The sequence below is a fragment of the Mus caroli genome, chromosome 1, assembly GCF_900094665.2.
Source record: "Mus caroli chromosome 1, CAROLI_EIJ_v1.1, whole genome shotgun sequence".
Classification (NCBI taxonomy): Eukaryota; Metazoa; Chordata; class Mammalia; order Rodentia; family Muridae; genus Mus; species Mus caroli.
In genome coordinates, this window is record NC_034570.1 from 170,981,640 (window position 1) to 170,999,726 (window position 18,087).

The following is an 18,087-nucleotide window of genomic DNA, read 5'->3' on the forward strand; positions in this document are numbered from 1 at the left end:
CACACACACACACACACACACACACACACACACACACACACACACACACAGAGTTAGTAGAAACTTTACACATACAAAGCTGAGTGAACAGACACAAATACACACCTAGGCTTAGTCTGTGTAATTATTCCAAGTAACAACAGCAGGCTGGGTCATCAGAGTCCTAAGAGGTTAATGAAACATCTGTGTTGACTGGGCTTTCTTTCCTATACTGCAGCTTTAACATGATCCACAAAGATTCTCTAAGAAAGAGCTTGAACTGTGGAACTAAAGCCTCATTTTCAGATGTCAAATAATTAAAAGTTGCTCTCAGAGCAAGCTTGCAGCGCTGAATCCCTTAATGATGTAATTCTCACTCACTTATCTTATTTTCTAGTGGAATGCCCCATATTATCTGGCCTCAGTCTACAGGCATATACCAAGCACCCGAGGTATTAGGGATGCACAACAGGGCTTTTAAATTACAGAGTGGCTGGGGCATCTCAGCTAAACTACAACAAGAATAAACATTAAAACTCAAGGCAGAAATATCAGGTGTCCTGCTGCGGTTGCAGGCTGTCAATGGCACATGAACACAGGGAGCACACAGTCTTGCAGATGTAACTAAGGAATCTGATATCCTGGTGAGATGGCTCAGCAGGTAGGAACACTGTTCTACCAAAGGTCCTGAGTTCAAATCCAGCAACCACATGGTGGCTCACAGCCACCTGTAATGAGAGCTGATGCCCTCTTCTGGTGCATCTGAAGTCAGAAATCTGATATCCAGTGAGAAACACACATATACTTTACGTATTCTGAAAGTAGAACTTATAATGAAGTGTAACAACCTGGTTAGGGAAGCCTGAGTGAAAAAGGGACAATCTATGGCAGGAACTCAGCCTCCAAATGGGCAGGCAAGCTGTCTGAGAACAAAGCAGCAAGAACCAGCCAGACACTGGGTAAGGTGCCACACAGGAAACATCATTAGCTTTTCCAACAATCTGAGAAATGGGCTTCTTTTCCTTCCCTGCTGAAGAAGAAACTATACCCCAGAGGCTTCAGACAGGAGAGACTTAAATACTCACGTATAGCAATTACAACGAAGGTCATTAGCAATTGTTTCCAAATTTACATCTTCATCCAGTGGAGGTTTGGTGCCATTCTGAGTAAGAGAGAAAATGTCATTGGTTCTTAATGAGAAAGAATGGTTGATGACTACGGTATTAGAACCATGGGTTTCAAGCTGGAGAATCAGGGTAAGATGTATGAGAAGCTGCAAAGGCAAACCACAGACACTTAGGAAGTTGGAGGGATTTGTGTCATGAAACTGACTGAAGGAGAATAGTACTGAACCCAGCTTGTTGAACATGAAAGGATGCTGCTCTTCACAGGACTCAAGATGGTTTTAATCTCTCATCTAAAACCCAGCATTGACATTGGAACCAATTCCTCCCAGCTCATAATTACAGATGGTAAAAACGACAAGGCTCAAAAAAGCTTCAGAATTTCAACACTGAACATAAGCACTACATACAGGAACCATGCTTAGTAATATTCATAACAAGTAAACACCACACAGTTTAAAAAATATATTTTTACACAGGCTGGTTAGTGGTTAAGAGCCCTGGCTGCTTTTCTAAGAGAACTAGGGTCAGACTTCTAGTACCCACATGGTAGTACCCACAACCATCAATAATTCTGGGAGATCTGATACTCTCTTCTGGTCTCCATAGGTACAGCATATGTAGTTAGTTCATACACATGAATCTTTAAAATCCAAAAAATAAAATTTTACAATTAAAAGCCATTTATGTGCATATAAGGGTACACATATGCCACAGCACGCAAGAGGAGGCTGGAGAAAATTTCCAGTTGATTCTTTCCTTCCATCATGTAGGTTCTGAGGACTGAACCCAAGGTTTTCAGGTTAGAGGCAGGTGCCTTTAATCCTCTGAGCCATCTTAGCGGTCTCCACTATAGCTCTTAATGACTTAAATGTCAGTTAGATGGTAGGTTAAAAAATAGTACTGTCCTGATGGAGTATTTACATATGTACTCTATCTTCTTTCCTTTGAGGCATATACTACATTTTGAAATAACTATTTTAAGAAATGCACATAAGAACAAACATGCCAATGAGTTAATCTTAACATCAAATAGCAACACTGCAGGGTACTGTCACTATGGGATTCAGCAGGCAGCCATCTTGTGCAATTATCTATCACTCTACCCAGATCCATAAACAAACTTTGCATGTGTCCTAGCAGGGCCTATTCAAAACCTGAAGAAACTGTGGGCTCTAAGAGCCATTGTCATGATAAATATCAAACCCATCTAAGACAGGGCCAAGAAATCAGTTCCTGTGCCTATTTAATACACCTTTATCCGGTGACTACGTTCTGCATATAGCAAAAACAATTGTAAAGCCAGACCGCACGATCTTTAAATATCTCTCAGTGCAGCTTGGACGGGCACAGTGGTGACAAGTGGCTGGAAGGGAGCAGAAAGGCAACAACTACAGACATGTTTTATATATATATATATATATATATATATATATATATATATATATATATATATATATATATATATATATATATATATATATATTTGCGCACAGGAGCTGCCAGGAGGGACTTTCAACCTTGATGTCACATAGCACAAAGAACTTCCCAAATATATTCTATATGCTATTAGACTTTTACCTTAAACCTTCTAGTTTCTAAACCAAAAAAAGCTCAACCATAAGTAGCAAACTCACCAGGTATTACATGTATATATACCAGGTATGTATACCAGGTATTCCTGTATAGCTCTCAATACCTAAATTCTATTCTTGTCAAGCTGGTAGTTACAAGCCCAGGATCTGCACAGAGTGCACTTCTCTGACCTTTCCTTACACTGGACGTTAGGAGCTGAGCTTGAGTTCTGTCCTGCAGCTGACATGAAACATCAGATCTCATGTGTTTTTTAACCTTCCTGATGGATCTGTATTTACTTTCTTTACAATCTAAAGCTTTGTCCTCTGTTTCAGACAGGATGATCTGATGGACAAACATTTAAAGACACAGGGAACATGATTACAAGGACATCTGATAACACTTGTTGAACACTAACTCCAATCCTTCATTTAGTTTATCTTCATTGTGAGTGAGAAAAAAGGAGTCTGGACCATGTGGTTAGTGCCCATTTTGGTAGATGGAGGCATGGTAAACACTTAAGCTCTAGAAAAAGAACAATCAGCTAGCCTAATTTACTACCTGGATAACTTTAAAAGTGGTGTGAGCAGGGCTTGAGGGATAGCTGGGGGTTAAGTGCACTTCTGCTCTTGCGGAAGACCTGGGTTCAGTTCCAGGCACCCATGTGAGGAGGCTCACATCTCTGAGCCATTCCAGTCTGGAGGATCTGATTCCTTCTCACCTTACTGGGCAGCTACATACATGCAGTATACATAATTCATACAGGCGCGCACACACAAACACACACACACACAAAACAAAATAACAACATTTTTAAATAATATAAACATATACAAAAAGGTCATTTCTTTTACTCACTTTTGTAATAGTCTTTAATATGGCAACGCGGTCTGCTGGGGGAGGCAAACCCACGAAGAGCGTTTTGTCCAGGCGGCCTGGNCGCAGAATGGCAGGGTCAATGATATCTAGACAAGAGAGAAAAACAGATATAAATGAAATAGAATGGTTTTTTTTTTTTTTAAATGTAATTAGTAAAAGATAGGAAAAATTCTTTTTGAAAACAAAAAACCAACAAAATCCAAATTAAAAACCGTGGTGAACTGGGTATTACTGAAGCTGGTAAAGTGCTTACAATGCAGGCATTAGGACAACGTTTAAATCCCCAGAAGTTACATAAAAAGCAAAGTACTGTAGCACTGGGAAGGCAGAGATAAGACCCCTAGGGCTTGCTGGTCAGCCAGTCTAGCCACAGTGGGTTCCTGGTTCAATGAGGAATCCTGTGTCAGAAAACAAGGTAAAGATTGAGGAAGATGCCTGCTGACCTCCACTTACAAACACACACATGCAGGTTTCGTGCACACACCCCTCTTACACAAATCAGAAGCTATTTATCAAAATGCATCCACGTGACAATGAAACTCTAACCCTACCTGAGCCCCACAGCTGCTCTTCTCCCAGGACTCTCAATCTGAGGGAATATGTCCTGCCCCAACTACGTTTGTCTCAGCAGGGCTTTTCCTGTCCTTTATCCATGTGTCTGTTGGAATTTCCCAAGAGCACCTAAGTCTCCCATAAATCTTCTCACGTCCTTCTGTGTCCCTGGCGCTTAGTACCTAGGGCTCAGTGCTGCCATAACAGCGAGGCTCACTATAAAACGTTCTGACTTCTCCACTAAGAACCCGTTGGAAAGCCACATCTTTTTCAACAGTCTTTATACCAAGACAACAGATGTGAGAAGGCCCAATGGCTAAAACTGGCATTTAGACAGGCAAATGGAGAAACACACACATGCATGCACTCGTGCATGTACACACAAATACACACGGGAACGTTATTGTATCCACTTACATTTAAGTCTTTCTACTTCTCTGTTACAGGTCCCTCATGCATATGCTCTACTAATAAGTAATTAATATCCCCAACCTTCCTTTAGCTATTCACAGCCTGGCACATGGCAGATTCTTAGTTCTTCACCTGAGAATATTCTGAAATACATGTCTGATGGACACAGTTCTGAGCTGACAGTCTTTTCAGCTTCTGAGAACTATTATACCGTTTCTCTCTAGCCTCGTCTTTTGATATAAATCTGCTATCATTTTATTTTCACAGTGCAGACACATGCATATAGGCAAGAACTAACACAATAAAACCACCCAAATGTGTGTGTTGGGGGTTGGAGCTCAGTTGTTGATAGAGTATTTATTTAGTATGTTTGAGACCCTAGGTTCAACTCCCAGCACTGCAAAAAAGATTTTTGGTTAAAAAAAAAAAACTACACAGAAAATTATTACAGACATCAAAACAAGTCACATGATATGATAAAACAGAACAGGCAAATAGTGATGAGTACAACTGAAAAAGATCCAGACAACCTTATCTGTAAATACACGCAGTAAACTGCCACAGCGGTCTAAGTTATAAGGGAAAAAGGAATGGGTGAGATTCAATAGAGCAGAAGATGAAACACAAATGCACAAGAGGGCAGACACAGGTAAACCAAGGTTCATCACTCAGCATAGGCCAAACTCAGTGCAGAATGCTAAACAGAATCCTGTGTTTACAACTAAGAACAAAACCTGGAGAACAAAGAACTTTCAGATGACTGACACACAAGGATAAAAAGCCTCTCGAGAAGGATAAATGGGTATAAATGAAATGGTGGGTATCATGAGTGGGCAGATTCTATTGTAACTTCCTTCAAATGAAGATGTATACCAGCTAGACGACTGAGAAATCCACTCAAGGAGCCAAGTGAGGACTCCATCTCTGAATCACAGCACTAAAGAGGCTGAGGCATAAACATGTACATACCAGGCCTCCCAGGTACTACTGTGTGAGAGCCTATCTCAAAAAAGAACACAAACCAAGCCCAAAACATGCTAACACGCCCTAGCGAGAGGGCTGGGAGATGGCTCAATGCTTAAAAGTCTAACACACCATAGCGAGAGAGAGGGCTGGGGAGATGACTCAATGGTTAAAAGTACTCCATGTTCTTCTAAAGTACTTGAGTTTGTATCCCAATATCCATGTTAGGGGGCTCACAAGTGCCTATTTCTCTGGCTCCTGAGAATTTGACAACATTTCTTGGCTAGCAGACAGTTATCAAACATCACGATAGACTATCTAAGAAAGCCTGGGCTGCAGGGAGGGCAGAGGATTAAAAATATAAAGAAGAACTAGAGTAGACTAGAAAGCCTAACTTGAACACTTCTGAAGCCTGTAGCCTTTTATCCAAATCCATCATAGTATGCTTAAGCTTGAAAACAACTTTAAATCATAGTTATAGGCCAATAACAGAGCATGGCATCAGCATGGATCTTTTAAATTTTTATCTTAAAATTTCAGGGAAAATGAAAAGCATTTCTTGTTTCCTATGAACTTGAGAGAAACCATGCTACATAATTTCTGAGAATACTTTTAGGGTCAAGTATGTATTATATAAACCAGGCATGGTAGTCCATTGCTATAATACCAGCACTCAGGAAGCTGAGTAGAAAAACAGATAGCTCAAGGCCAATGTACATCGCAATATCTTGTCTATTAAATCGACAAACCAGAAACAAAAATGAGTATGGTACAAGTATTCTCTGACAAGAAGACAATTTTATTATAATTGTTGTAGTTTGCTCTCTATTGCCATGATAAACTTTAAGACTTACAAAACAAGGGCTGGTGAGATGGCTCAGTGGGTAAGAGCACCCGACTGCTCTTCCAAAGGTCCAGAGTTCAAATCCCAGCAACCACATGGTGGCTCACAACCATCTGTAATGAGATCTGGCGCCCTCTTCTGGAGTGTCTGAAGACAGCTACAGTGTACTTACATATAATAAGTAAATAAATCTTGAAAAAGAAAAAGACTTACAAAACAAAACAAAAAACCCAAATACACCGTAGGGGAGAAAAGTATTTATTTGGCTTACATTTTGACTCATCATCTCTCCAGCCCACAGCTAGCTTTCTTATGCAGCCTTTAGTGGGTTGGGCCCTCTCATGCTGATTAACACTCAAGATAATCTCTTAGAGACTTGGCCAAAGGCTAGTCTTAGCTGTGCAACTAATTATTCAAATGGAGATCCATCTTCCTAGGTGTCTATAGGTTGAGTCAAATTGACAACAAAAACAAGCAGCAGAAAAGTCAATAGAGATAAACAATTTCATGAGAATCAAAAGATAGTGCTTTTTAAATTTTTAAAAAAGATTTATTATTTTCTGTGTAGTGTCTTGCCTACCAGTCTATCTGGGCATGACACACTTGCAGTAGATTTCCTGGAACAGACAGTTGTGTGCTGCTGCCGTGTGGGGACTGTGAATTGAATGAACACAGGCCCTTTTGGAGAGCAGCAACTGCTGAGCCATCTCTTGAGCCCCAATGTTTTTAATGCAGCATAAATCAGACCTGTGTGAGGTTTGATTCACTTTATAAATGCATTTGTGTGATGTTCTTCTTTCTTACCTGGTCTATTGGTGGCAGCCAAAATAAAAACTTGCCGGCGTGTTTCTAAGCCATCCATCTCTGTAAGCAGCTGATTCACCACACGAACACTAGCACCTGTCTTAAAACAAACAAACAATCAAACAAAACCCAACCTAGTTCCTTCACCTTCAACGTAAGGAACGCAGTCCTTTTTCCCTCTACACAACTGAGCACATTCGCTCTTGACGAGCTTCTGTGGAACAAGGGCTACAGTGGCTGAGCAGTAGCATGGATCCAGACGTCTCAGGTACCCAGAGGCCGAGGCAAGAACATGTATTCCTAAATCTGAGAGTACAGGGTCAATTTGTGCAACAGAAGAGAGAGTGAAAGAGGGACAAAAAAGTATGGACGAGAGGAGGAAGAGGGGGAAAGGCAGGCGGGCGGGCGGGCGGCAATGACTACTTCTTAAGTCATTGTCACTATAGATACTATGCAAAATAAAAGTGTCCGAGCGTGTCCTAAGCTAAGCTGTCATTGCTGCCCATAAGAATGAGAAAAAAAAAAAAAAGAACCTTAGAAGAGGTTATCTGTCTAAATCATATGCTTCTGAATTATTTGACAGCTGCCATGAACATCATTTGGTCAACTCTAGACTCAGCTTCAAAGCTCTAGATTTCTGCCTATGTTGAGTATCCCACATCTTTCAATGCAATACATAAAGGGACACTGAGTACATTAGATTTTTATCTTTTTCTTGGAGTAAATGGTACAATTCAGGACTATACCCAAGGGAATGGTTTAGGAAGTAAGTACAGGGATACAGAGATATAAAATACATAGACAATGAAGGGAAAGAGAAAGTGCTGCTATGGATTTTGACTATTAACTGACTTTCTTCATTCACTATCAATTGATGTATAGAGGCAGCAGTGCTTTATCTGCTGATCCTTATAGAGGGATGCGTCTGCAGAGCCTCACTTTCTCTCTCTGGTAGCACAGCACTGATAACTAAGACATCAGCAAACTCATAATCCAGACTCGGCAGCATTCAGTCATGGGCTAGCCAGGCAGTGGTGGCGCACACCTTTACTCCCAGCACTCGGGAGGCAGAGGCAGGTGGATCTCTGTGAGTTCAAGACCAGTCTGGTCTACACAGCGAGTTCCAGGACAGGCAGGGCTACACAAAGAAACCCCGACTTGAAAAGAAAAAGAAAAGGAGATGGCTCACTTGCTGCATAAGATATATTTTGTTAATAAAATTGACAAAAAAATAAAGATGGGCATCAGTTGCAAAGGTGTGGGAAATGGTTAATTTAACAAATTATTCTTGGATTATTATGTAACCAACAAGTTATCTGAAATACGACATAGTATTGATTGTATCTCAATATCATGTATGTACATCTTTAGACATGATTCATACTTCCCAAATTCTATTCTGTATTATTTGTATATTGCACAAACATCAGATACAAATGTCTCAGAAAGTTCTATTTGTAAAAGAAACACCTAGAAGAAATATGATTGTCTAAAACAAGGCATTGTCAAGTAAATTCTGCTTTTCCTAGACTTGTATACACAGGTAAAAATAAAATCAAGATAGCATATCCATCCTTATATGTACAGCAGAGGTCTAAGCTATCCAAGTACTTATGAGAGATCTCTAGAATGATTAAAATGATAACATGATGGAGCATGCAGTGGTGTTAGTGTCAGCAACTTGCAAGCAGTGTAATCAGGAGAAAGGGATTTTAACTTTTTCCGTAAGTGTGACGACTTGTGTGAACTTTTATAAGCGAGCATTCACATGTAACGAGAAAAAGCTTCGTTACTTACTTCTCGGTCTGATCTCCGAGGACATAAAGCATCCACTTCATCAAAAAATATCACGCAGGGGGCTGAGTTCTTGGCTCGCTGAAAAACTTGCCGAACAGCACGCTCACTCTCACCAACATACTACACATATACAGAAAGCAGGTAAAATGGAGAGAAAGTTCAATCTTGGGGCTGAGAACCAAGTGACAATAAGAGCAGTTTTCCATCATGTAGCTCCTAGGTGTTTATATACTCAGGAATGTTAAACAATAATTTTTATAGCCCATGAATTTGAGAGAACACAAGCATGGAATGGTAGAGGAAAGGGAAGGGGAAAATGTTGTAATTATATTTTAATCTAAAAAATAATTTAAAAATTGAAGTCATATAGATGTCAAGAATTCTCAAAGTGTTAAACCATATGCAATTGCTAGTAGTAAATCATTTTGACCTATAAAAGCCAACTGTACCAGACATGGTGGCACACTCCTATATCTCAGTACTTGAGAGGCTGAGACAGGATAATCACCAGTTTCAAACCAGCCGTGAGTACACAGTAAAGCCCTGTCTTAAAAACACAGACAGCCAATTACATATTTAATCAGATCAGCTGATTTTGTTTTTGACAGAAAATGAAGACTATGTAGAATATAAAATCTCTAGTTAAAAAAAAAATTCCCACAATTCTATTGTCTAAAAGCAATTTCCTATTTCTTATGTAACAAAAATACCCAGGAGTAGTTGTTACATATCCAATATCACTAAAATACACAAATCAAATTGATATCCACTGCCATATATAAACAAACTTGCTAAAATAGAAAAAAACTTTTTTACACAGCAACAGTGGAGTCTGAGTGAATGTGCAAGGCATCCCATAGATTCATAATGGCTTACTCCATGTTAAAAATCTAAATTTAAATATAAACATTAAGTACAGCCAAGGAAACATAGCTATCCATAAGTAGCAATATTATAAGGACAGAGTAATTAGACAATTTATATGTAAGGACAAGGTTTTTCTCTATGGCTACACATTAAAAAAATTCCATTAGGGCTGAGAGTATAGCTTAAGTAGTACAATAATGTTCAGCATACACAAGGCCCAAGAATCCTAAAAAAAGAAAAAGTTTTCAAAACTAACACTAAGTAAGAGCAAGGTTTGGGATTGGGAGATAAACAGCTTGCTGTGCAAGCATGAGGATCTGAGTTCAATTCCCACGACCCACATGAAAAAAAAACTCAAAACAAAAACCTAACATGGTGGCTAGAATTTATGATCCCAATCCTTGGAGCTTGCTCATCAGCCAGTCTACACCAGTCAGCAAGCTCCAGCCTGCTTACTCTGAGGCACATCCCAAGGTATGCCTCTAGTCTCCGCACACACCCGAGAACCCTCCAATACATACAAAACAAGCACACTACTACTTTGAGGTATCTAATTTTCTCATTTATTTTCTGTATGGCAAAGGAGAAGGCATGCCAGAGCAGCTGAAATAGCTCAGATGATAAGTGCTTCCATGATTGCATGAGAACTCAAGTTTAATTCCTGGAACCTATTGACAAAGCTGGGCACTAGGGAGTCAGAGAAGGCAGTTCCTGGGGTCCACTATCCAGCAGTATAATCTCACAAGACCCAGGTCCCAGTAAGAGACCCTGGCTCAAAACACAAGGTGGACAGGTTCTGAAGACCAACACTCAAGGTAGACCCCTAACTTCCATATACATGTACATCTATACACATGCATTAGTGTACACACACACACACACACACACACACACACACACACGCGCGCGCGCGCGTGCGTGCGTGCGTGCGCGCAAACAATTCATACTTCACAAGCTGTTCAAGAATAAATACATTTGCTGGGCAGTGGTGGCGCACGCCTTTAATCCCAGTACTCAGGAGGCAGAGGCAGGCGGATTTCTGAGTTCGAGGCCAGTCTGGTCTACAGAGTGAGTTCCAGGACAGCCAGGGCTACACAGAGAAACCCTGCCTCGTAAAACCAAAAGTAAAAAACAAAAACAAACAAAAAAAGAATAAATACATTTGAAGTGTCTGACAAATAGCAGAGAACACATTTCAATGTTAATAACTGTAAAAAATCATTTCTATTTTAAAGCAGAAACTCAAGTTAATAGTTGAATAGATTTACTCAAGAAAGCATTTACAAACCCTGTATGTTATAGCAAGCTCAATCCTCCAACTCTGTAACAGAGTTTTGTCAAAATGTCACAACTGTCCAAAGACCTGAGAGCTCAGAGTCCTATAATTAGAATTGACACATTTTATCTTAATTAAAATAATGGCTGATGCCACATGACTTACCATATTCAATAATTCAGGGCCTTTGACAGATATAAAATTCAGTCCAGACTCATTTGCCACAGCCTAGCCAGAAGAAATAAAAAGATATAAAATGTAATGTAATGGGATTTTGTTTGTTTCCTTAGTTGGTTTTTTTTTTAAACAAAGGTTTCCTGTGGCCTAGGCTAGCCTCAAACTCTTTGTGTAGCAGAGAATAACCTTAAAACTCTCGATTCTCCTGCCTCTAGCCCCCAAAGTACTGGGACTACAGGCACGTGCAACCATATCTATATTACCATAAACTACAAAACATCTCTATGGCAAACTATAATACAGGCATTAAAAACCTTAAAGCATTTTATTACATTTACGTATGTGTACACGTGTATATGTGTAGGTGTGCTCGGGCTTTCCATCACTCTTCTGAGGAGTCAGTTCTTTCCTTCCACAGTGTGGGTTCTGGGATTGGATTCAGGCCATCAGGTTTGATGCTCACTGGCCATCTCTTTAGCCCACGGTATTAACAATACTGTATTCAGGGCTGGAGAGAGGCTCAGTGGTAAAAGCACTGGCTGCTTTTCTAGAGGATCTGGGTGTGATTCCGGCACCCAAATAGCAGTTGGTATAACCCTTTGTAAGACTCCAGTTCCAGGGTTTCTGTTGTTGCCTTTTGATCTCTCACGGCCACAGGCACACATGGTATAATCAATTATTGAAAATAAAAATACTGTATTCAGGAAATAATGCTAAGCAAGAAAAGTGTGCTTAAAAACCTTTTATTTGAAGCCAGGTATAATAATTCACTTTTTAAAAAAAAAAATTGTTTTTTCTTCTTAAGATTTATTTATTTTTATGTATGTGAGTACATTGTAGCTGTACAGATGGTTGTGAGCCTTCTCTGTGAGCTGAACAGATGGTTGTGGTTGGTGGGGATTGAATTTTTAGGATCTCTGCTCGCTCTGGTCAACTCTGATTGCTCCAGCCCAAAGACTTATTTATTATTATACATAGGTACACTGTAGCTGACTTCAGACGCACCAGAAGAGGGCGTCAGATCTCATTATGGGTGGTATGGGCCACCACATGGTTGCTGGGATTTGAACTTTGGGAGAGCAGTCAGTGCTCTTACCCACTGAGCCATCTTGCCAGTCCATAATTCACATTTATAATCCCAGCACTCAGGAGGCTAAAATAGAAGGATCTGTAAGAGTCTGAGGTCAGCCTGCACTACCTGAGTCCCAGACCAACCCAGGATACAGAGAAAGACACTATTCCCTGTGATTAAAATAAAAAGTTTTTAAAATTTTACATTTTTGGAATACATACATATATACATACATACATTGCTATGGTTTAGATTATGAAATATCTCTCAAAGGTTTATATGTTAAAGGCTTGAGTTTCTGCTGACAGGAGTTTTGAGAAGTAATTGGATCCTAAGAGATCTGACCTAACAGATTGATACATTATCCATGGAAGGCCTTCCCTTTTCTCAGGAAAAAGGGAAGATAGGATGGTGTGGGGGACAGGAAAGGAGAAGGAAGGACTGTGAGGAGAGAAGGGAGGGGAAGCTATGACTGGAATATAAAGTAAATAAATTAATAAATAAAAATAATAATTCAATCTCCTGGAGTGGTGGTAGTGCATGTCTTGAATCTGGGAGGCAGAGGCAGGCAGATCTCTTTATGAGAACAGCTTGTTTCCAGGAGGGTTCTAGGACAGCCAAAGCTACACAGAGAAACCTTGCCTGGGGGGTAGGTGATGGGGGTGAGATTCGATCTCATTACTTAGAGGCAGTGAAATGCTTGAGAATGGAGGTCATCGGGGCACACTCTGGAAAGACTTATCTTGTGCCCACTCTCTCCCTAGCTTTTCCTGTCTGCTTCCTAGCTGCCATGAGGTGAGCTACTTTTCTCTGTCACCTTTCTGACATGATGTTCTCTCCCATTCTGCCCCAGGCATGGAAACAAGGAGCTACTAGTTACTGAAGTCTCAGAAATCGTGAGCCAAAACATGTCTGCATTTGATCAAATCAATCAAAGCTCATTAACATATTAATTATCTTGTCTATATTATGTCTTGATATGCATAAAAGAAAAGATACCGGGGCTGGCTGGCTCAGTGGTTAAGAGTGCCGACTGCTCTTCCGAAGATCCCGAGTTCAAATCCCAGCAACCACATGGTGGCTCACAACCATCCGTAACAAAATCTAATGCCCTCTTCTGGAGTGTCTGAAGACAGCTACAGTGTACTTACATATAATAAATAAATAAATCTTTAAAAAAAAAAAAAAAGAAAAGAAAAGATACCTGGGACTGACTAACAAATAAAACAGTGGTAGCAGAAAGCAACAGTAGGATTATAAACGTTTTTGCCTTTTACTAATTTACATTTTCTACTGCAGAAAGGCTTTTTAAAATATCATAAAGAACATAGTAGAAAATACTCATTATAATAATTAAGCAGGGCTGGTGAGATGGCTCAGCAGGTAAGAGCACCCGACTGTTCTTCCAAAGGTCCTTAGTTCAAATCCCAGCAACCACATGGTGGCTCACAACCATCCTTAACAAGATCTGACTCCCTCTTCTGGTGTGTCTGAAGACAGCTACAGTGTACTTACATATAATAAATAAATCTTTAAAAATAATAATAATAATTAAGCAAAAGCAAGAATCAAGAACAATGCAAAGGTCAGAATGACCCTGAGCAAGAGTACTGCAAGCTCATGAATGGTGCAGTTTTGAGAAACACGGGAGCCTTTTTGTCTTTAGGGGACAGGACCCTTTTCTTGCTTCTTTCCCAGGAATGAGGGTGACACAACCAATTAAAACCATTTTGTTCTAAAGGACAATGTAGAAAATTCTATTGAAAAAGAAAATCAGTTAGTTAAAATGGACTTATAACAGAGTGTACACAAAAGATCTACTTCATGATGTTATTTAAACCTTCATTATCCTACTGAAGGCAAGAAATACAACACACACAGTAGAACTTGTGCCATACCTTTGCTAGCAGAGTTTTTCCACACCCAGGAGGACCAGCTAGGAGGATGCCAGCTGGAGTCCCCAAACCAAGAGTTCTGAACTGGTCTGGGTTGCGAACAGGTGCCTGGAAGAAACAATGCCAACTGTGATCCAGTATACATGCTCACTTTACACTGAGTGTTCAAATGTATGTCATCTCTTATATTTAACCCTGACCACAAAGCCTAAAAATGATGGTGACTGGTCACTTTTTTAGACATCACACACATGGTACATGGTGATAAACAGGAAAGGCTCTCTCTTTTCTTTCATTTTTCTTTTTTCGGTGACAAGGTCACACTATATATTCTAGTTAGCCTCCATCTCAGTATGTAGACCAGGCTGGCCTCAGGTTCAAAGATCTGTCTCTGTCTCCTAAGAACAAAGATTAAAGGTATGTACTACCACATCAAGCCAGATTCAATCCTGATTCTTAAGGAATTTATATATACATGTAAACTATAAGACCACTTTAGACAAAACAATACAGTATTTCATTATAAAAAGTGCCAGTGTATGCACAGATCCAGGACTGTCTCTAGCCCTTGCCGTCCATCTTCTTTGAGGCAGAGTCTCTTGTTCTTTCTGTTGCGTCTACCAAGCAGGCTGGCCCACAAGTCTCCAGGAAGCCTTGCTGTCTCTGCCTTGTCTTCCTCCTGGGAGTGCTGTAGTTATAGACTAGATGTTAACTACTGCACCTGATCTAACGTGGCTTCTGAAGACAAACTCAGATCCTACCCTTGCATGGCAAATGGTTTACCCCTGAACTATTCCCCCAGCCAAGATGAACTACTTCAGTATATTAAAATAAAGTTTTAAAAAAATCAACCAAATTTCTAAGTTATGAAAGTCCTGGAGACAGCTTTCTCAGGGAAATCAGAGGCAGCAGGGCCTATACACGGTTAAATACCACACATGTTGCTCTCTACCATCCTAGTGTGCTTTCACATTTGGTAGTACATATCTCCTAAATGGGTCACAACTCAAAATGGTCAGTAAGCAGAAAAGTAAAAGTAAGCTAAAAATCGCTGGGCAATGGTGGCCCACCCTTTAATCCCAGCACTTGGGAGGCAGAGGCAGGGGGATTTCTGAGTTCGAGGCCAGCCTGGTCTACAGAGTGAGTTCCAGGACAGGGAAAAACCTGAAAAACCACCTTGAAACCCTGTCTTGAAAAACCAAAAAGTAAGCTAAAATCAATCCAAAGTTTCATGGGCACCAAAGCTGCCTCGACCCTCTTGACTATGACCAAGAAGGTAGTTTTCACACACACTAGTCTCGAGTGAAACCTAAATTTGTTTTTCTTGAACTCACTATGTAGTAACCAAACACAAACAAAACGAGTATGAAACATATCAAGGGAACGACGCTCCATTGTTGGGACAGTTAAAACAAAAAAGATGACAAACTGAAGCCGAATTTATATTTGAACCGAATCTCAGGAAAGCTCTATGTTAAACATGCACTTAGGGGCTACAGAGACGGCTCAATGGCTGAGTAGTTCCCAATACCCAGAAAAAGTGGTTCTCAATAATCTATAAGTCAATTCCAGAGGAGTGATGCCTTTAGACCTCCACCAGTACTAGACATGTACTCAGTACAAATATATACATGGAGGTAAAACACTCATACACATAAAATAAGGTCTAAATTTTTTAATGACATAATCTGGTAGACATGCATGCAGGTTTTCTTTTAGATCTTAACTCACATCCAATGCAGATGGCACTGATAGCTGATATACCTACCAATATTGCCATTATAAGCTCGTCTCTAATATCTTCCAGGGCACCAATATCAGCCCATGTCACATTAGGGACAGTTACAAAGCCTTCCCTTTTGGCAGAAGGCTGGACTTCTGCTAGAGCAACAATGAAATCGTTCAATTCAATGCACAGTCCTTGCATCTGTTCCTCTGAGAGGGGATNTTGGTCTCTTAGCAACCCCAACAGCCTTTGCAATTCATCCTTTAAAGATAAGAGTTAAAGGAAAACAATGTGAACCACAAAGTTACATGTAATTTAAATAAGTATTCCAAGATTATCTAAGTTATAGTGAATTTAACAAACTATGCATTGTAATAATGTCTCTAGATGAGATATATTTCTTTCTAAGTACATCATATATTTGGTGAAATAAAAAAATCAATTATAATCAAGAAATATAAAAGTAATTTCTAGGTCAGTATTAGAGGCCAATGCCACTCAGTCACCGACAGCTAATATGTAAGTTTGAGGCCAAAATGGCTGGGGGTGGGGGGAGAAGAGAGAGAGAAGAGAGACTGATTTGACATTATAATTCTAAATTTTAAGATAGGGTTAGATAATGCAAACATAGGCACTTGGCCAAAAATATCCATCTCCCGAAATTCCATTTCATTCCTAAATGTTCTTAAAGCAGCTGACTTAAGACAAAATTACCCGAGAAACAATGTAAATACATTTTCAGTTTCTCTAATAACTTATCAACAAAATCCACAGTGAGGAACCTTCCTAGTTCAATGAATCTTGAACTCCAAAGGCAGATTTTTGCTTTGTGAAGAATATTAAGGTACACACACACACACACACACACACACACCCTCCCTCCCCAAGACAGAGTTTCTCTATGTAGCCCTGGCTATCCTGTAACTTAATCTGTAGACCAAGCTGGCTTTGAACTTACAGAGGATTAGAGGCAATGTACTATCACCACCTGGCAAAATGTCTTTAATTAATTCACGTGGATAGGTGTTCTGCCTGCACATATGTGTGTTCCATATATGTGTCTAATGCCTACAGAGGCTAGAATAGGTGTTGGGTCCTCAAGGACTGAAGTGATAGCAGTTGAGAGTTGTCACATGGGTGCTGGAATTTGTACCCAGATCCTCTAGAAGTACTAGGAGCCAGAGCTCTTACCAGTGAGCCATCTCTCCAGCCCGTTTTATCTCTTTAATCATTCTGAAACCAACATCTACATATATAGATAGATATTGATATATTTACTGTGTGCTTTCTGCTAGGAAAGTTAATACTATAACAAAGATTAAAATAAAAGAATCTGTATTGGACATGGGCAAATTATCAAGATTGATAAGATTATGTAGCAGGGGACTGGTGAGATGGCTCAGAGGTTAAGAGCACTGACTGCTCTTCTAGAGGTTCTGAGTTCAATTCTCAGCAACCACATGGTGGCTCACAGCCATCTGTAACGGAATCTGATGCCCTCTCTGGTGTGTTTGAAGACAGCAACAGTGTACACACATACATAAAATAAATAAATCTTTAAAAAAAAAAATTACATAGCAAACAGCTGCCATTAAAACCTCCATAACAGAACTAAAGAGATGGTAAGCACTGCCTGTGATTCCAGAGGAGCCAAGTTCAACTCCCAGCACCCACATGGTAACTTACAGCTGTGCGTAACCCAATTCCAAAAGATCTAATTCTGGCCTCCTCAGATAGCAGACATGCATGTGGTGCACAGACATAACTCAGGCAAACACGAGTACACATAAAATACATTTTAAAATCAAAACAATACCATGCCTTGTGAAAATATAATTTGAGAAATTCTGATATTTATAGAGCTTTCTTTTATTTGTCCTTATAGTCTCACTCTAAGATGTTTAAATGCAGAGCCTGATTTCTCATTGCTATAGCTGGCACTTAGAAGAATTCTTAATAGATAGATATTTATTAATAAGAAACTAGCTAAGCTGGGTGGTGGTGGCGCACACTTTTAATCCCAGCACTTGGGAGGCAGAGGCAGGCAGATTTCTGAGTTCCAGGCCAGCCTGGTCTACAAAGTGAGTTCCAGGACAGCCAGAGCTACACAGAGAAACCCTGTCTCGAAAAACCAAAAAAAAAAAAA

The 18,087-nt window shown here is 39.9% G+C and overlaps 1 protein-coding gene across 5 annotated transcripts in view; it reads right to left on the minus strand.

Moving 5' to 3' along the window:
* The window catches only part of Nvl (nuclear VCP like), a 57,195-nt gene that overhangs the window by 9,456 nt on the left and 29,652 nt on the right, over positions 1-18,087 (minus strand). For 4 of the 5 annotated variants that reach the window (XR_003836453.1, XR_003836452.1, XR_003836454.1 and 1 more), the window contains 7 exons: positions 15,984-16,202; positions 14,219-14,323; positions 11,237-11,299; positions 8,929-9,048; positions 7,132-7,231; positions 3,537-3,643; positions 1,065-1,141 (listed from right to left, as the gene is read on the minus strand). Coding sequence is in view for 2 of the 5 variants with exons in the window: in XM_021159011.2 (XP_021014670.1) it covers positions 1,065-1,141; positions 3,537-3,643; positions 7,132-7,231; positions 8,929-9,048; positions 11,237-11,299; positions 14,219-14,323; positions 15,984-16,202 (791 nt within the window). In the remaining 3 variants the exon portion in view is untranslated. Of the gene's footprint in view, positions 1-1,064; positions 1,142-3,536; positions 3,644-7,131; positions 7,232-8,928; positions 9,049-11,236; positions 11,300-14,218; positions 14,324-15,983; positions 16,203-18,087 lie in introns of those variants that run through there. The other variant, XM_029476307.1, reaches the window with a different exon arrangement.